Source organism: Stylophora pistillata, chromosome 4 (genome assembly GCF_964205215.1).
Source record: "Stylophora pistillata chromosome 4, jaStyPist1.2, whole genome shotgun sequence".
Taxonomy (NCBI): Eukaryota; Metazoa; Cnidaria; class Anthozoa; order Scleractinia; family Pocilloporidae; genus Stylophora; species Stylophora pistillata.
The window spans coordinates 40,421,030-40,440,951 of NC_142522.1; the positions used below are offsets into that span (position 1 = coordinate 40,421,030).

Consider the following 19,922-nt stretch of genomic DNA (forward strand, 5'->3'; position numbering starts at 1 on the left):
AATCGCGTAAATGGGTTTATTATTCATTAGACTTACGATGGAAAATTTTTTTCAATTTTTGCCAGATCCAATGAGAAACAGTAGAACCTTTTCCTAACCTCCTCCTCTTAGATCAATATCAACATTGTCTAAAAAGTGTTAAAGTACTGGAATTCACACCCATAAGCATAAGAAAAAAATAGCTGTCCTCATTTTAGTCAGTGTATCACCCACTGATTCGGGTTAAAAATGGATCTTAGTTTAGTGACTCAATCCGGTGATCAGAAAAATGGCCTGATTATTGAAAGCCTCCAAGTCAGCGAGGAAGAGGAAAGCTCAAGCTCTGAATGTTGCTCTGGGGCTGTTTTACCTGGGATTCCTCACCACTGCAGAGCAATCCTCCTTAGCAATTGCCTTCTGAACTTCGTCCTTGATTTAAACGCAGAATCTGTGTTTTCATCATTCTTTCCGCAAGAGGTTAGCAATTGTATTTATTGATCAGTTACATATATTATTAGAAATCAAGCCTATACAATATCAAGCATCGATTTTTATGTATTGTATTTTTCTTTTTGGTAAAAAAAGTGTTACAAAAGTGTGGCAAAGCCACTATAAATGTTACGGAGATGAGAGAGTGAGTGAGTATAACAATAAAATTCCGATCCTGATCCGACTTGGACCCGATGTTTCCCGGCGGTTCTAACTGTTTATTTCAGAGTATCTCAGTAGATCGACATTCGCACTTGTTGAGGGTAGCACAAAACTTCGACGCGTTATCCGTAATATTCCTTTAATTTTCGACCATCAAAATTGATAGTATGAACATGTCACGAAAAATCGGTTACAAGACGGTGAAAACTGAGAAAGAAAACAAACAAGAGAACGAATAAACAAAATGAATACCCAAAACAAGCGTCAATCGAAATCCTACTTACATTTTGGGCAAACCAAACGATTAAAAGAAGCGTTTACAGCCCGCAAGAGCTCGTCGATAAGAACACGTGTGAGAAGCTACAGTCCAAAAAACATGTGACCAAACTCAACCTCGTGTATATGTACCGAAACGCAACGCAACAAAAAAAACAAGAACAAAGGAAAAACGTCTCTAAGTTCAACAAAACATTCCGCCCGCCTTGGGACGATTCGGTTGGACGATCGCCCAAAACTCCTGGTTCAGCTCAAGTTTAGGTCTTCCCAAAATCATTTTCCAGTAGGCACAGCTTCTGAATCGGGCGTATGAACACGGAGTCTTTCGATTTGACTCTCGCTGTGCGTACCATTCGATCCGGTCCAGGGTAGGTCTTCAAGACCCGTCCAAGACTCCAATGCCCTCTTGGTGCGTTTTCATCAAACAATAGGACCAGAGCATTTGGTTTTAAATTGGGCAGGGCTTTGCGCCATTTCCCTCGAATTTGCAGGGTTGGCAGGTATTCCCGTAGCCATCGCTTCCAAAACAGGTCTGCCAGGAATTGGACTTGCTTCCATTTCCTCCGGTAGTTATCAGCCTTCTCGAACGCGCTTGGAGGTAAGCAGATGGACTTTCTTTGCATCAGAAAATGCGCAGGAGTGAGCGGCTGCAAGTCGTTTGGGTCATCTGAGTTGGCAGTAAGTGCTAGGCCATTCAGCACTCGTTCGACTTCCGTGAAGAGAGTTTCAAGAACTGGCTCTGTCACTACTTGAGTCCCGACGATTGCCTTTAGAACTGTCTTGGCACTGCGCACCATCCGCTCCCAGATCCCCGACATGCTAGAGGCGGTAGGGAGCTGAAAGACCCAGTTGCAACCTCTTTATAGCAATTCCCGATCAATCTGTTGCTGGTTCCACGACTTAAGCGCTTCTCTCAGTTCCCTTTCAGCTCCGACGAAATTTGAGCCTCGGTCGCATCTTAGTTCAATCACTTCACCGCGACGGTTAATGAATCTTCGTAGACACAGTAGGAGGTCGTTCGTACTTATCGACTGAACCAATTAAAGGTGGACTGCACGAGTATTTAAGCAGGTAAACAGACAACACCAGCGTTCAGCTGTTCCTCTTCCCTGCTTTACATTTAAGGGCCCAGATAGGTCCATGCCTTAGGTTGATAGGCCATCATGCGACTTTTCGGGAGAGGAGCCATTTGCTGAGTCATCGGCTTCGCATTCAACCTCTTGCACAGGATACATCGTGCGAGGATGGATCGAGCCTTTGCTATCAGGTGCTGGCGGCTAAGGTGGCCGATCGATTCGGGGATATGACGGACAATCATGGCTGTTACTGGGTGATTTCGTGGCAGAATCACCTGATTCCTAGCAGCGTCAGCGACAGGCGGTGATGTTACACGCCCTTTGACTCAGTATACCGTGGTCATCAAGAACTGGATTCAGGCTGACAATGTTACTGGATGACTTAACTTCACCTCTGGCCTTCAGGTCTTTAACTTCTTTGGAATAAGCTGAACTTTGGATAAGTCTTGCGATGACTACGGCAGCAGCATTATAGTCCTCTAAGGCAAGGTGGCCCTTCTGAACAGTCTCCCGATTGCAAAGGAAGTGAATGAAGCGAATAAGCCAAGCCACTTAACGTCTGAGTCGATTCCAATCGGAGCAAATGAATAAAGGCTGATAGTTTCGAAAGAAACTGTTTGGGGCTGCGTCGGTGGGAGTAACGAAATAATTTGGATATATCAACAAAGTTGAAATGGTAAATTAGCCACCGTAATGATTACAAAAGCTGACGTTTCGAGCGTTAGCCCTTCGCTCCGACGAAGGGCTAACGTTCGAAACGTCAGCTTTTGTAATCATTACGGTGGCTAATTTACCATTTCAACTTTGTTGATATATCCAAATTAATCCAATCGGAGCAGCCACTTAGTATCCGATGGATAATACACTGGGATATAACAGTTGAAGAATTCTCAGAAAGCGGTTCTGGTTGTTTAGTACGGAGATCGGTGCATTTGTCGTAAGGTTAGCGTGGGTGACCTTTGTCAGCTTTGATACTTCAACTGGAACCTCCTTAAGCTCTGCATTGGGCCAGACAGATTCTGGCTGCCAGAGGAATTCCGGCCCTCGTAACCGACGGTTATTTGAGCTCAGCTGTCAGGGGTTCAGCCCACGTGAGACATCATCAGCTGGATTTAAGGTACGCGGTACATGATTCTAGTCATCGGGTTTTGAGTTTTCTCTGATTTCTTCTACGCGATTGGCGACATAGGTTTGGAATCGGCGCTTCTCATTTCTTAAGTAGTGGAGGACTATTTCACTGTCGGTCCAGTACTTGGTTTCTCGAACGCACAGATCTAACTCTTCTCTCAGCATCTTATTTAGGCGTGTAGCCAGGACAGGTGCTTGTAGTTCAAGTCTTGGGATGCTTGTGAACTTAATAGGAGCATTTATTGCCTCGCCCATCACGAATGAACAGTGGACGGGGACGTCAGGATCCTGAATTCTCAAGTATGCAGCTGCTCCATACCCAGCTTCCGAAGCATCGGAGAAGATGTGTAGCTGTAGTTTACACCTCAGCGCATCAAATCTGGGGGGAAAGTAACAACGCGGGATGCGCAATTCTGACAAGAACTGCAGCTGTGTTGTCCAGGATCTCCATCTATTTACGAAGTGTTCATTAAGTGGTTGATCCCAATCTAGCTTAGCCCTCCATACATCTTGTATCAGCGCTCTTGCCGTGAGGGCTACAGGTGCAGCAAAGTCAAGGGGATCATACAGAGAACAGACGGTAGATAGGATCCCACGCTTTTTCTCGGGGCGAGTTACATTTTTAATTTCAAAACCTAACTGATCTGTCTCAACAAACCAACGTACTCCAAGAGCTCTTTCCACTGATAATTCATCCAGGTCAAGATTCAGTTCTGGTTTGGCTCTTCTTTCGGCAGGTATTTTGGACAAGGTGTCTTTGCTATTTGATATGAACTTTGTCAAGCGAAATCCACCACTTCCTAACATTTCTGCCAAGCTGGATGCTGCTCTGGCTGCCAAGTTCTCGTCTTTGAAAGACGGTAAGGCATCACTGACATAAAAATTCTTCTCAACAATGGCAGTGACTCCCCTCTCAAACCTTTCAGCATTGTCGGCAGCTGTTCTCCTCAAGACAGAGTTTGTAACGCAAGGAGAGGAGGTAGCACCGAATATGTGCACTTCCATGACATAGACGTCTGGGGGCTACCCATAATCATCAGTCCACCATAAGAAACGTAGAGCATCTTGGTCTGGTTTTCGCACCCTTACTTGGTGGAACATAGCTTCCACATCAGCGGCCAGCCCAACCTTTCCTTGCCGAAAGCGCAGCAGCACCCCAATGAGACTTTTGGTCATGTCTGGGCTTTGGATAAGCTTCTTGTTTAGGGATGTACCCTCAAACTCAGCTGCGGCATCGAAAACGATGCGAAGCTTTCCAGGTTTGTTGAGATTGATTACTGGGTGATGAGGCAGGTACCAGGTGTATGAAGTCTCCATAGCTGCTTGTTCAGGAGATAGTTTTCGGGCGTAGCCTTTAGAGATATACTCATCCATGACCTCGCGGTACTTGGCAGCAAGCTCCCGACTTTCAGGTTTTGTGAGGCGTCGCCGAAGCAGTTCCAGTCTCCTTTTGGCTAGGGTGTAGCTGTTTGGCAGCCGTGGCTCATCTTCCCTCCACAAAAGGCCAACTTCGTAATGCCCATTTACGAATGTGGTGGTATCCTCTGGAATCTTCAAAGCTCGCTTATCCTCAATGGACAGTGGTTTGTCGCCTGTCCTCGTTGCTCCGTAGTATTCGATCTTCCAGAAACGTTCAACTGGGTCTTCATGCTGAGTGCCGACTGACAGAAAGTTAACAGACGCTTGCTTTCTCCAGCTACTGTTTAGGGGCCTGCGATACTCCAACCGAGTGGGGATCGATAACCATGGAGGCCATTTTCGTCTGGTGGGAACCTGACTTCATTTTGCAAGTGTGCTGCGGGTACATTGCTGCCCACAGTTATCAATACTCGTTTCACGTCAACCTCTGGAAAGGTCAGACCTTGCAAGTGGCGATAGTCCTTAAAATCCACTTTCTCTGGCAAAACTTGTTCCGACTGATTGAGATCTGGGAGGACATAGGCTTCACTGACATCTATATCACGGCCACACCCTTCCACGGGACTTAGGGTGAATGACACACATTTACTTTCTATCAGTTCCACATTGTTCCTTATCGTCTTGATACCAATTTGTTCTAAAGGTCCTTCCAGATTAGCTGATCAGCAAGTTCACTATCAATGAGAGTGTCAGTACAGCCGTTGTCCAAAAACGCATAGGTAGAAAGGGAAGCACCACTCTCTGTGGTGACAGTTACTGGTAGCACGTTCAGCAAGACTTGAGCCCTTTCGGTGCTTATGTCATTTGAACTTACTGAGACTGATGTTTGTTGCCCGCTGGAGGTTCTATTTCTTGTCTTGAACCCTGTAGTTGGAGGGGAGGTGTAGCAGCAGGAGGCACTTGTTGGTTGGCATTATTATTCGCGACATCTCCTTTCTGATCTCTTGTCCTGAAGCGACGGCCACTGTCATTCTCCTTATGCAGTTAGATGATGTTAGATGATGGCCAGTGCACTTGGTACAAGCTGGGGGCTCTGGGCAGGTGGAACCGCTGTGATTAGGTCTGGGACAGCCGCAATTAAAGCAAAATCCATACGATGCTGCGTACTGACGCCTCACAGCCACGCGATCGCACCGCGAAATGATCGGGCAGTGCTGCAAACGATGAGATCCAGACTTACAGATGGAGCAGGTGGCTAAGGGTTTTTTCTGAATTGATTCTCGACTTGTGTGGATGAGATTGTGGTATTCTTTGCAGGCAGCAGTAGTGTCCCTTCGCTTCTCGGGGCATTCCTGTTTTCCTCTTTTTTTTCTCGTCTTTGCCGCTGGGATCCAAATACCGGGTAGTTTCGGATTGAGGCCTGCCTTTTGACGAGGTCTGCGATGTCCTGCAATCGGGCATTCCTAACTCTGCTGACTATCTCATAGTTTTGAGTCTGCTATTTTGTGATCAGCTCATTTGGGAGTCTGTTTACAATCCTTCTCAGAGTAGTAGCTGCACTAGCTTCTCGCTCAACATCACCCCTCAGGATTTTTGATGCAGTGTTGAACTCCTCAGCAAAGTTTTGCAGACTCACACTGTCACCATAGGTGAGCCTAGGGCCAGAAACGAGGTCCTCAATGCAGCCCTGAGACACCTGGATGGGTTGACCAAAACGCTCCTCTAAAGTCTTCATGAGATCGTCATAGGAGCAGCCTCGGTTTCTTTGGATTACTTTGAGCGCTTCACCTTTCAAGAATTTTGGTAAGTACTCAACTCTTTGGGCGTCAGTCAGCAGCTCACTTTCAAGATGTGTGCGGGTCTGTTCCCTAAAGGAGGGAAATTCAGCTGGATTATCACTAAATTGAGTCGGGACAATACCATTTAGGAGTTGCACCTTCCACATAGCTGCTACATGATCTTTAGGGGTATTCTCCTCTTGTTTAGTGACTGGAAAAGACTTAGGCTTGCACTGAAAGGAGTTTAGGTCTTCATGGCAAGAGAGACAGGAGTTGGTAACTGGTAGCCGGTCTTCCTTATTTTCGCGCATAGGGGAAATATGTACTGGTACCTTGTCGAAGGGAGTGGAGTAATCTACTGGTGTAACATATGGCATTGTCTTACATCGCCTTTTAGAGATGTCCAGCCTACTTGGCTCCGACTCTTCAAGAGCAGGTTTACGGCTGTGTTGGAATGGAAGTTTATCAGTCCCATAATTTGGAGGAACCTCATTATTGGCGCCCAGTAGACCAGTTCCTTCATCGTAATCCCTTTCGATTTTCCAATCTAGCTCGGCTAAAGTTGCCTCATCCTCTGAACGCCTCAGTTCATTTTTTGCATTTTGTTTAGCTAACTCGGCCTCCTCTTCAGCTCTTCGCTTCGCGAGCTCCAGCTTCTTCTTGGCTAACAGAGCTTCACGTAACTTTTCCTTTCTAGACGATGAAGAGGCCTTTGAAGACACAGAACTCCGGTGTGTTTTTCCACTCTTTATAGAGATTTCATCTTCGTGCTTCTGGGTTTCTCGATCTGACTGCATTTGCCTTTCACATTCTTCGATTAGCATTTTCATTGTCTCTTTGAGGGACTCGAATCTTGCTCCTACTTCTTGAAGACGTTTCCTTTCATTAATTCCTGGAACGTACTTTGCATAAAAAGCTTCGAAAGAATTCTAGGCAAGGGTTAAACTCTCTACCATTTTCCGGGCGGATGAGGGTTCCCAATTTGTGTAAAGACAAGTACGCAGTTGTTGTGTTTCGGCAGCGACGTATCTAGCAACTTTGTTCCACGAGTTCGCTAGTCGATGTTGTTCACTTATGCCCTTTTGCCGCAAAACTTCACTGAAATCGATTTGTTTATTTGGCAGGGGGGTCCGGGCGTAGCGAGTATCCAAATGCTTCTAGCGCTGATGGTGGGTTAAGATCCGCAGACCGCATTGAAAAGGCTGTGACTCCAATATCCAGGGGAAAATCTTGGTTGGCTTTAACCGACAGGCTCATTCCAGGGTTCATTTGATTTTTTTTCCAAACCTGAATCAACTTGGTCTATTCCTCGATCCACGATCCTGTGATCCACTCCTCCTATATATCAATTGCACTCGAAGCGATCATTCTTCAATAAATTCGGGTAGAGGGACTGTCTTCAACAAATTACTCTTGGTTGGACAAAAAAATTTTCACTGTGTTGGGGATAGCACAAAACTTCGACGCGTTATCTGTAATATTCCTTTAACTTTCGACCATCACAATTGATAGTATGAACATGTCACGAAAAATCGGTTACAAGACGGTGAAAACTGAGAAAGAAAACTGACAAGAAGACGAATAAACAAAATGAATACCTAAAACAACCGTCAATCGAAACCCTACTTACATTTTGGGCGAACCAAACGATTAAAAGAAGAGTTTACAGCCCGCAAGAGCTCGTCGATAGGAACACGTGTGAGAAGCTACAGTCCAAAAAACATGTGACCAAACTCTAACTCGTGTATATGTACTGAAACGTAACGTAACCAAAAAAAAAGCAAGAAAAAAGGAAAAACACCACGGACTAAGTTTAACAAAACAGCACTCGATACACATTTGAGTTTTCTCCTCTTTTAATTTCTGGCTTATAATTACTAGTGCATCGTGTTTCCAGCTCTTACGTGACAATCACACTACAGAAGACAGTAGAAGATGATAAACATCCCACAATCATATCAGGATTGCGCGTGATTAAAAATAAAAATTTATCCTTGCAGAAATATCCTTAAGCCCCGTGCAAATGCATTAGATTTGTCCACTGTACACGCTCTCAACATGTTGAGCTCAACAAGTTGAGCGCATTTGAACACCCTGTTGAGCGGTGTTGAGTCTTGTTGAATCAAATTTGAAACTGGTCAAACTTTTCGCTCAACACGGCTCAACATTTCCTTTGTTTCGCTGTCATCCATGCGTGGCTCAACAAAGTCGAGTGCATTTGTACAGCAACGCTCAACATGTTGAGCCCACGCACGCGCAGTGCCCAGCGTATCCATTGGGAGTTTCAACATACCGAGCATTTTACAAGATGGCGTCGTAGCAGTTAGAAGTTCTACAGGAAAGTTCAAATGCAAAAAATTCTAAAAGAGGAAATACAAGAAAAATGGACGGAGGAAGAAACGGAAAAGCTGATTGATTTGTTGGAGAAAAATACATGCTTATGGGACGTTAGCACGAAAGAATACCATTTAAGAAACAGGAGAGAGAAAGCACTCAGTGATATGAGTGACGAACTAGACATTGAGGTAGCAGATATTAAGACAAAGATGTTTGGCCGTCGATCTCAGCTTGACCGAGAACTTAACAAAATAAGGTCAAAGAAATTGCGGGATATGTTATCCCAGGCAGTGCTTTCAATAAGCACCGACGGCTGACGAGAAGCGTCGGCTACTTCACTCAGAGAAGTCGGCTACATTTTCCCTAAATTTAAATAATTAAAGAAAGATTCTTTGAAAACTAAATTAAAATTCATTTTGATGGGCTTGTATCAACTTTTAACCTCAATTTCAAAATTAAATAATTGTCAAAAGATCGGACGCGACTCGTTGGTCACGGCACTCGACTCGTTTTGGGGTGGGGTTAGGACGCGAGAAGTTTACGGAAAACTTAACTGCGTGCAAAGTATGTAATCTACGGTGGTCCACAACTGTCACGGCAAAACAAAAGGTCACGGCACTACAAACTTTACTCTCGGAAAAACAAAATGAACACGCCAAAACGAAATTAACTCACGGAAAACACCACTAATTCACGGTAAAACAAAATTAATTCACGGCAAAACAAAATTAATTCACGGCAAAACAAAATTAACTCACGGCATAACAGACAAAACGAGTTGGTCAGCGGTTGCTATTTGCATTTGAAATGGTGTGTAACAAGACAGAGCTGAATAACGCATACGCATGCGCTAGGTTTTGCCGCGGAAACACAGATTTTGAGTTGATCGCATGGTTGATTTCCTATTCCGTTGCTTCGAGCCGTCGTTTTCCTTGCCGGTTTTCGTTTATGGAACAACCTCCGAAAACCTGACAGTTGTGGGCCACGTTAATTTTGTTTTGCCGTGAGTAAAGTTTGTAGTGCCGTGACTTTCTGTTTTGCCGTGACAGTTGTGGGCCACCGTAGATTACATACTTTGCACGCAGTTAAGTTTTTCGTAAACCTCTCTCGTCCTAACACCACCCCAAAACGAGTCGAGTGCCGTGACCAACGAGTCGCGTCCGATCTTTTGATAATTATTTAATTTTGAAATTGAGGTAAAAAGTTGATACAAGCCCATCAAAATGAATTTGAATTTAGTTTTCAAGAAGCCTTCTTTAATTATTTAAATTTAGGGAAAATGAAAATGTAGCCGACTTCTCTGAGTGAAGTAGCCGACGCTTTTCGTCGGCCGTCGGTGCTTATTGAAAGCACTGACTACAACTTTATCTTTTGCACTCAATTTGGTCTCCAGAACTCCAGAAAGGGCATTTCAGAGCTTCCAGATGTCAAAACTTTTTTTTTGGGGGGGGGGGGCATGCCCCGAGACCCTCCAAGATTAAGGGGCCTAATGGTCCCTTCTTGGTACGGTCGGTTACTCTCACTAACCAGCTGCCCACCTGAAATGTTATTGAAACCCCTGCCATGAGCCTTTGTGAAATCTTCGGAATGCTCAACATCATTGTTGAGATCATTTGAACACCACACTCAACAACACCTCAACAAAACACTCAACCTGTCGAGAGCTTGTACAGTGGACAAATCTTGTGCATTTGCACGGGGCCTTACAGGTTTGATCTGCGCATCATGAAAAATTGGAGCATTTTTTTTTTTTCGAAGAGGGGGCATTTTACCGTTTGAATAAGAAAATTATGCTCAGTAGATTCGAAGATATGATTCTGTTCTTGCCATGATTCTACAAAAGGTGATACATATATCATAATTTCACAGTAGCAAATCCAGCGCGTAACTGAAAACAAATAATCGTGCAGAAATATCTAAATAGGTGTGATCTGTACATTATGGAAATTTTGAGGAAAGTTTTTTTTTCATCGAAGAGAAAACTTTTTACCATTTGAATCAGCGAATAACAGCAAGTTATTCTTTTGTCTTTTGTAATTTGTTTAAAGGTTGTAAATTTTCGGCTTGAAATTAACATCATGTGGGATGTTTTTTTTTAACTTTTTGTTATCTGATCACCAAGAAGCGTAATTCAAAAGAGGGCAAAAGAGCCCTTGGGTATAATAAAGATAATAAATAATGATGATGTAATTGCTATTGATAGTAACAATCATTGGTCCTTCTATGAAAAGTTAGTCCATTTGGATCAATTTTATTTTCTCATTTTACCAAAAATAATGAAATAGAGGACTTCTCTGGCCTGTAAAGATCTTTAGCTTCCAAGCATTTGAATCTGTCTCCTGGATAAGGTAGTGTGGGTGTAGGAGGAATATGGTAGAAAGAATATCTTTCACATTTAGCTTCAATATCCCTCCTGCAAAAATAAAGAAAAGACTCTACACTCAGACAAAAGGCTCACCTCGCTGGAACAGCACCGTGGTAGGAGCTTTGACCGGAGAGGGGTGGGGCAAAGGGTTAAACTAGCAGAACAACACTGTGGTAGGAGGTTTAAGGGAAAAGGGGTGGGGCAAAAGGTTAAACTAGCAGAACAGCACTGTGGTGGGAGGTTTGAGGGCAGAGGGGTGGGGCAAAGGGTTAAACTAGCAGAACAGCATCGTGGTAGGAGGTTTGAGGGGAGAGGGGTGGGGCAAACGGTTCAACTAGCAAAAGTGGGAGCTTAATAAGGGTCTGAGGATGGTTATAGTGCATATTTTTCCAATCAATTATTGAATCTAGAGCCTTAGAAAGATTGATTTTTGTTCCAATGCCATTTTTACATTTTGTTTCATAAGTTTTGTGATTTACCATGTCATTGTTTTTTTGTCTTTTGTTGACCTGAAAGGCAAGGGATAAAGGCGTATCTGGAACTATAGTGGGTTTACTCTTTGGAAGTTATTCATTTGTGATTTTCATCTTTTCTCCATTTTGTGGAGTTCTGGTAAGTATTTGACTCTGAAGGGTATTCATGGTGGCTTGAATATTTGAATCATTTATTTGTATATTTACCATCCCCTTTTCCAGATTCGATACTCCACCATATTTGTTACCATATTTCCTTGAATATTAGCTCCGGGGCGCTTATTGGAAATTTTGGGCGCTTATTGAAAATTTTGGCTTATTGTAAGGGGGGGGGGAGCTTAATCGGGAAGGGGGGTTGTTGTTTAAGCTTAAAAAGTTATTAATAAAGTGGCAATAGAAATAGCGTTTCCTTGTACAGAGGATGTGGATACTGATGTTCGAGCGTAAAGAGTTAAAACAATAACATATGAGAACCACATGGCCGCAATTTGATTATGAGTGGTTTTATGCTTGAATTAACAATTGTATTCCGAGCTTTTTCACAATCATTTACTGACGAGCAATTTCTATCACTTACAGATACCAAAATATGGTCCTAGTTTTGTACTCTATTCAGGAATTGTTCTTTGTGGAGGATCAACGTTTTTTTTTGGGTGAGCAAAAACTCTGAATTTAAGTGTATTTAATCACTCAATTCATCCTTTAGTTGCCATCTTTCTTTCTCCTCATCACTTGTATTTATACTGCAAAGAAAGATTCCTCTTTGGTCAATCTGGGAAGTACTAAAAAAAAGGCTAGCTCTCAGACTAAGCACTAGTGCAATGGCTTGATCAACTGGGCAAGACTTGAGCAAGTAAATGCTGAGTAATGTTCAAGACAGCCATGTTGGAATAGTCTTGGAAATCAAGTGTGAAAAGTAAGAGGTTAAAAAGATCTAACTTGCTCCTATAGGATCTTCAAGGCCTTTTAAACAAAGAAGTATCTATGGCTTTTGTATCTTTCAGATTTTGTGACATGATTGCAGATCGAGATGCATTCATAGTTGTTTGTTTTGTGTTAAGAGTAACATCTGCCATTGGAGGGGCTGCAGTTGAAACCTCAGGACTTTCCATTCTACTGGATACATTTCCAGATAATGTTGGAATGGTTTCAGTATGTGGGATTTAATTCAAACTCTATTTTGTAATAAATACATTGTAGGCCTTTAAATGTGGAGATTACAGTTTTGATGTGCTTTGATGATTTTGAACTTCTCAGGGTCGTAACGAGGTATATTTTTTCATAATTTTCCCGTAATTTCAGCCAAATTTTTGATCCCTGATTCCAAAAGTAATGAGAATTTTGATCCCTGATCCCGCAAAATTTTGTTCATCCCAGGGAATTTTCTCTTGATTGCGCCAATGCGACGTTATTAGACTATAAAAATATTAATAGGATCCTAGCGTGACCTGAATTAACTCGATCTCCACCTCTTTTGTTCATCGTTACCATTGTAGAATATAACCTTTCACAATCATCATCGAAGGGTCCGACACTTCGTTGACACGCGTAAACATTCTTGATTTTGCTTAAATTTAACTATAAGGTTAATTACCCTAAATTCAAAACAAACTAGTGCGATACTATACAATTCCTGAAATTTTTTAGGGAAACAAATTTTCCGCAAAGATCTGATACCTTTCGACTCCATCCGCCTGACCAAAAAAGAAGGCTTGAAATTGACGTTAATATTAGCCTCATTAACTTTTTAAAAAGGTCATTTTCATAACCAACATTGGAATAAAACGTATTTATCGCAGTAACCTTTCTTGACCATTCGTTTAAAAAAACATCGTTTGGTCATGCTTCAAACTTGGTCTTCAACGCGTGACTCTACATTGTCTTCTTTGTAAGAAATCTATTGAAATGTATCTATCGAGAAAACTTGAGCAAAGTTTGACCCTAGAAATGCCCGGGATTTTATTGTGAGCTTGTTAAAACACAAATCGTGTCACTCTCCTACCGGATCTACTGCGTCCAGCTTCGAAACGCGTCGGTTGATCATTATCGTCTTCACGGTTGTCACCATCAGTTTCCTCCTCACCACTGCTCTCGTAATCATCCTCGTCGGACCCGTTAGCCAAGTTTTTTAGGCGTTGCTCCTCGTTTCGACTTATATTTTGGAAAAATTTCTCACCATCCTGAACCAACGTTGCATTATCTAAAATACACTGAGGGGTGTTGTTGTCTTCATTGCCTACAGCATATACTAACGGATCTTCCTCTGACCGCTCAAGCCAGTTACTATGCATGATGCGCTCAAAGATGCCATCATTACTGCAGTGAAGGTCCTCCCGAAGAATAGCTAAGAAAAAGGGGTCCAAATAACGTTTCCAGTTGTGTTTTAGGGCAAGTAAATCTCCCTTTGCAAAACGAAATGGACGAGTTTCAATCGATCTGTGCTCTTTCAGGTTGTGCTGCGTCTAAGGCTTGCAGCTCTTCGAGCATGTCAACAGCATTTTCAGTTTGACTTCTTCGAACTCTTCGGATCACGCTTAGGGCCAGAGGGGGAGTTCCTGCCTTTTCTTTCGTCCTGTCTCTCACTCTTTGCTGTCGCACGCCTTGTCCAAATTCTTTAGCAAACAGCCTCAGTTCCCTTGCTTCTTCACGCAAATCATCCTTCTCATTAACACTATCCTCTGACCTAAAATGTTCTTCCCCGAGCTTTGCACGATCATAAAGATAATTGTTTCACTGAGTGTTAATTAGGAAAGGTTTATCAAAATATAATGGTAGCCTCTGATGACTTTTTCAGTTTTGCTCGATCGCTGGACTCTGACAGCCGCTTAAAGGTGCGAGTAGAATGTGGAGTTCATGAAATTAAATTTTGCCAAAAGATTGCTGGTTTTAACAAGAAAAAACCGTAAGTCAAAGTTAACATCAATTTACCTTCTAGCTGTGCGATCGTGATTTTTCTCTTCTTTCTTTTCTCCATTGCACCATTGGATAAAAAAGAAACCGATCTGAAGAGTTGACTTTTTCGTTCCAAAAATTATACCTATAACAACACGCGCTCTGTCGAAAGCAATCCAACATGTTTATATGACATATTAATATAATTCCAGAGCTGAGCAAAGAGTTTCCAGCAATCTGATTGGTCGAGCGGTTCCTTGTATGACGCTATATAAACCGCTCCACGCGGTTTATGTAAAAAATGTTAAAATAAAATGGTAATAAATGTTACTAAAATGTTATGATTTTAGAAATTTCTCTGTTGTTCAGCTCTGAAATTATAGTAAAACAATTATTCGCCTCGGGTTCGGTGAATATTGTCGAATAATCCCCGGGACTTCGTCTCGGGGATTGTTCGACGCTATTCACCGAACCCGAGGCGAATAATTGTTAATTATATGAAGTAGAATGTCATGCAGCGCGAGTTAGACAACAAAATCCTGGCAAGTTATTAATAGATTAATCAGTCAGCTAGTCCAAATACCAAGGATTACTGTATGAAATGGACCAAAATATTTTTAAGAAGCTTTAAAAAAACCTTGTTAAGGTGCGCGTAGTGAATTCCTTTTGTTATCCAGAACGCCTGATCCTTGATCCAATGAGAAACACCGCTGATCCCGATCCCGGGGGGCTGTGATCCCAGATCCCGGGGCTGTGATCCCGGATCCCACCTTTTTTCGGCCTTTGATCCCTGATCCCATATACCTCGTTACGACCCTGACTTCTAGTCAGTTTAAAATGAAACACATGTTATCCAATTAATGGGCAGTATTTTTTTTTATGGTGTCGTATAGTGACTATACGATATATAGTTATTTTTTTGAGCAATAATAATGGTACTGGCTCTATAAAATCCCTAGAAAAATACATCACTCAGCCAGGAGCCACTGCAAAGGGTTGTCATTATATCTTTTTTAAGTGAAGTCTTTTTCACTGGGTTTAGAGCCACCTTAATCCAGCAAAAAGTACTTAAAATAGCATTCATTTATCAAAGTTACTATAAAACAGCTATATTAGCTTCTTTGCAAAATGTAAATAAATGAATTGCAATTCAGCAGATTCAGTAGTGGTAGTTTCAGAAAGGACTTAATATACCATTACCTACATTTTATCAAAAATTGGAATTTAGACTCAATCAACAGTGCTTGTTGACTTAAAAGAGTCTGCGTGGCAGATATGTGGCAAGCTAATGCCCAACATTCTTTGTGATTGTTGAAGCTGCCATACTGAAATCATTTGATAAGATCAAGTAAAGCCCTGGAGCAAGTAAAAAACTTTATATTAGGGGGGTGGTACATGTAGTAAGAACGTCAGACAAATTTCTCATTGTTCCCTCTTCCCTTCCTGATTTGTTACTTCAGACTTTCTTTGATCTTGTCAATTTACAAGTTGGAGTAGCTTTAAGACAAAATAAGAAAAAAAAATGCTTTAAACGTTATTTTGTAGGGTATGATAGAGACATGTGCTGGAGCTGGATTTTCCTTTGGTCCAGTTGTAGGAGGACTTCTTTACACTGTATGTACAAGGCATTATCTCTACCTGATTTATTACTATTGTAATGTGTAATATATCAGGTCTACATGATACAGAGAGCATCCTTAGATATTTAAAATTCAACATGAAAGTCATGTCATCATTACATTTAAAACCACCTAACTGCTTTTTATTAATTTTTTTATTTACTTTTTATTTCTATACTCGTTATGGCCAGGCTTCATCACTTGTTTTGTCTAAGACACTGCACCCCTCTCCACTCCCTACCCTACTGAGGTTAGACACTTCATTACCCACAGGGCATATCAAGGATAAAAATGAAGTTATGCATGGGTAACAACGTAATCAAACGAGCAGTGAAATGCCGTTATCAAAAGTCACTCATCTTCGTTGATCTCATTGTTTCTAGGTTGGTGGTTTTAAACTTCCCTTCTTTGTTACGGGTGGCACTATGATTGCTGTTATTCCGATTTTAGCATTGGCACTTGGCAAAGGTTTGATTTGGAGATTGTTTTTAACCATCTCATTCATCTTACTGATTGAAGTACCTCTGTGATCATTTTGTTCTATCATTATGTATGTCTGTCAAAAAGGTTTAAAAATCAGTCAATAAAAAAGTGAGTAGGAAAGTTAGTTGTGATCAGTCAGTAGGTAAGTGAGTCAGTCAGTCAGGCAGTCAGCCAGTCAGTCAGTCAGTCAGGCAGTCAGTCAGTCAGTCAGTCAGCCAGTTAGTCAGTCAGTCAGTCAGTCAGGCAGGCAGTCAGTCAGTCAGTCAGTCAGTCAGCCAGTCAGTCAGTCAGTCAGCCAGTCAATAGGTCAGTCAGTCAGTCAGTCAGTCAGTCAGCCAGTCAGTCAGTCAGTCAGCCAGTCAGTAGTTCAGTCAGTCAGTCAGTCAGGCAGTCAGTCAGTCAGTCAGTCAGTCAGCCAGTCAGCAGTCAGTCAGTCAGCCAGTCAGTCAGTCAGTCAGCCAGTCAGTAGGTCAGCCAGTCAGTCAGTCAGTCAGTCAGTCAGTCAGTCAGCCAGTTAGTCAGTCAGTCAGTCAGCCAGTCAGTCAGTCAGTCAGTCAGTCAGGCAGTCAGGCAGTCAGTCAGTCAGACAGTCAGTCAGTCAGTCAGCCAGTCAGTCAGTCAGTCAGCCAGTCAGTAGGTCAGCCAGTCAGTAGGTCAGTCAGTCAGTCAGTCAGTCAGGCAGTCAGTCAGTCAGGCAGTCAGTCAGTCAGTCAGTCAGTCAGTCAGCCAGTCAGCAGTCAGTCAGTCAGCCAGTCAGTCAGTCAGTCAGTCAGCCAGTCAGTAGGTCAGCCAGTCAGTCAGTCAGTCAGTCAGTCAGCCAGTTAGTCAGTCAGTCAGTCAGTCAGTCAGGCAGTCAGTCAGTCAGTCAGTCAGTCAGTCAGCCAGTCAGTCAGTCAGTCAGCCAGTCAGTAGGTCAGCCAGTCAGTCAGTCAGTCAGTCAGGCAGTCAGTCAGTCAGTCAGTCAGTCAGCCAGTCAGCAGTCAGTCAGTCAGCCAGTCAGTCAGTCAGTCAGCCAGTCAGTAGGTCAGTCAGTCAGTCAGTCAGCCAGCCAGTCAGTCAGTTAGTCAGTCAGTCAGGCAGTCAGGCAGCCAGTCAGTCAGTCAGTCAGGCAGGCAGTCAGTCAGCCAGTCAGTCAGTCAGTCAGTCAGGCAGTCAGCCAGCCAGTCAGTCAGCCAGTCAGTCAGTCAGGCAGTCAGCCAGCCAGTCAGTCAGCCAGTCAGCAGTCAGTCAGTCAGCCAGTCAGTCAGTCAGGCAGTCAGCCAGCCAGCCAGTCAGTCAGTCAGTCAGTCAGTCAGTCAGTCAGGCAGTCAGCCAGCCAGTCAGTCAGTCAGTCAGTCAGTCAGGCAGTCAGCCAGCCAGTCAGTCAGTCAGTCAGTCAGGCAGTCAGTCAGTCAGTCAGTCAGGCAGTCAGTCAGTCAGTCAGGCAGTCAGCCAGCCAGTCAGTCAGCCAGTCAGTCAGTCAGGCAGTCAGCCAGCCAGTCAGTCAGCTAGTCAGCAGTCAGTCAGTCAGCCAGTCAGTCAGTCAGTCAGCCAGTCAGTAGGTCAGTCAGTCAGTCAGTCAGCCAGCCAGTCAGTCAGTCAGTCAGTCAGTCAGGCAGTCAGCCAGCCAGTCAGTCAGTCAGGCAGGCAGGCAGTCAGTCAGTCAGTCAGGCAGTCAGTATTTCAGTTAACCCTAAAGTCATTGTTGGTATGTGTGTCTCCCTTTTTTTATGATGATTTCGTTTGAAATCGATGAGGTGACATGTGACATTACTCTCTAGCAAACAATTTGGCAAAAAGTATCATTTAGCCACCAACATGGAAATGCAGGGTATATTGGTGACTGTGTCAACAGACTCTTGCATTTATTTGCGGATTGGTTGCACCCGCACCCGACACTTTTGATTCTCTTTGGTGAAGTGTCAAAACGCCTGTACCCACGCACAAGACGCAAACCTAACATTTGCCTCACCCTTTAGAAAGAAAGGTTGCGGCCTATCTTCAAGTAAATACGGTATATCAAAAACAACTCCTTGTTTCCAGTTAAGCCAGCCAGTCCTTTATCATTATGCGGGCCTCTAATACAAAACGGTACGGTAACTCAAATTAATACAGTACAGGAACTCGTGTACTGTATTGAGAATAGTTTCGAGCCACATTTGTCCATTTCTGAGAAGTTTTTATCATAATATTACATGTGTTGTTTTTATGTAAAAACTACTTTCCAGGACATGAAATGAAAACGGGTGACAAGGAACCAATATCCATGTTAGAGGTGCTGAAAATTCCAGCTGTACTCATGCTTTGTAAGTAAATGACTTATTTTAATATGTATCCCATTATTTCTGAAAATGAATAAAAGGAGAGTTAAAAGTAGTTAAAGTAGTATCCTGGGGGGGGGGGGGAGGGAGGATACTACTTTTGGCGAAAAATTTTGTGTGGATGTCACGCCTATCTCAAAATAGGTGCCTTGTAAAATAGACAGGTTCAGCGATTGAGAAGGGCAGGGGCCATTTTTAATTTAAGTTACATGCTTGAAAGAGTTAGAACTGTTACAATCGTTTAAGAGTTAACGAAATGTGGTTGGTCTCTAATAAATTTTTCCTGCTATTTTATTCCAGCTTCCTGCTTTGTTGTCTGTGGTGTGGCATTTTCTTGCCTTGAGCCTATCTTAGGGCCGCACTTAAAGCAGGTACAAACACGAGTTTTACTTCGATATTATGACAGGTATTTTTGAGATAAAATCTAATGCTTTAGTCTGTCACAGAACATGCTTTGTCAACTGGATGGTTTGATCAAAATCTGGCCAGTCTTCGAGAGGAAAACCTGGGCACCAGAATGACTTCACACAGACCTTGAGAAAGATTCGAAAATACTCCAGGATTTCGTTAGTTCTGTTTAACTTCCCTCTTTTGATCCGGTAAACCCGCGCCAACCATTTGGAGGCAGAACTAAAATTGATCACTATTCGTTCCTTTTCGTTTTCCCTCGCTTCATGAAGGATCCTTCTTTGTACTTCGAGTTCCTCATTAGCCCCGTGTGACATTTTTCTTTCTTCTGATTGGCCGTTGTCACTGCTTTGGCTTCCGTTATGCGACATTCAATCGCAATTAACCTGTGACCAGGCCCTCATTATTATTTTAACACTGCAGGATGCGTGTTTCTCTCAACGCGGGAAGATTTGAGACGAGTCGAGAAGAGGTTTACCGGGAATCTGGCCCGAGACCTCTAGCAGACCTCTCACCGGCTTGCTTATCTCAAGAACTCAGACTTTCTCGCGAGCTAAGAAACGATAGTGTCACAGCGCTATAATGAGCGCTTGCAGGTTCATCGAAATCACAGCATATTTCTAGTTACTAGGATTCTTTGCCCAAAATTGAGTTCACTAAACTTTTAGAGTCGTCTATCTTCAAAGCTGAGTTCAACTGCCCATTTTGTAAAAGTCGCTTCTACTCCCTTCACAGATGGGTCAAAATCCATCACAGATTGGTCTTGCATTTCTTTGGTGGGCTGGAACTTACACCCTG

At 42.9% G+C, this 19,922-nt stretch overlaps 2 protein-coding genes and 1 pseudogene across 5 annotated transcripts in view; 1 reads left to right on the forward strand and 2 right to left on the reverse strand.

The window, feature by feature from the left end:
- The window catches only part of LOC111330025 (MFS-type transporter SLC18B1), a 39,891-nt gene that overhangs the window by 11,881 nt on the left and 8,088 nt on the right, over positions 1 to 19,922 (forward strand). For 2 of the 4 annotated variants that reach the window (XM_088758603.1, XM_088758602.1), the window contains 8 exons: positions 11,466 to 11,561; positions 12,002 to 12,075; positions 12,427 to 12,574; positions 15,860 to 15,928; positions 16,317 to 16,401; positions 18,624 to 18,701; positions 19,017 to 19,087; positions 19,860 to 19,922. The exon at positions 19,860 to 19,922 is cut by the window's right edge and continues 36 nt beyond it. In XM_088758603.1, the coding sequence (XP_088614729.1) occupies positions 11,466 to 11,561; positions 12,002 to 12,075; positions 12,427 to 12,574; positions 15,860 to 15,928; positions 16,317 to 16,401; positions 18,624 to 18,701; positions 19,017 to 19,087; positions 19,860 to 19,922 (684 nt within the window). Of the gene's footprint in view, positions 1 to 103; positions 457 to 9,397; positions 9,588 to 11,465; positions 11,562 to 12,001; positions 12,076 to 12,426; positions 12,575 to 15,859; positions 15,929 to 16,316; positions 16,402 to 18,623; positions 18,702 to 19,016; positions 19,088 to 19,859 lie in introns of those variants that run through there. The other 2 variants (XM_088758601.1, XM_088758604.1) reach the window with 2 other exon arrangements.
- On the reverse strand, positions 517 to 1,729 carry LOC148733729 (uncharacterized). The gene is made up of 2 exons (XM_088758970.1): positions 915 to 1,729; positions 517 to 837 (listed from the first exon to the last, which is right to left on the reverse strand). The coding sequence occupies exon 1, from the start codon at positions 1,722 to 1,724 to the stop codon at positions 1,164 to 1,166; it is 561 nt and encodes a 186-aa protein (XP_088615096.1). The 5' UTR covers positions 1,725 to 1,729; the 3' UTR covers positions 517 to 837; positions 915 to 1,163.
- LOC148733730 (uncharacterized) lies at positions 13,396 to 15,114 on the reverse strand (annotated as a pseudogene).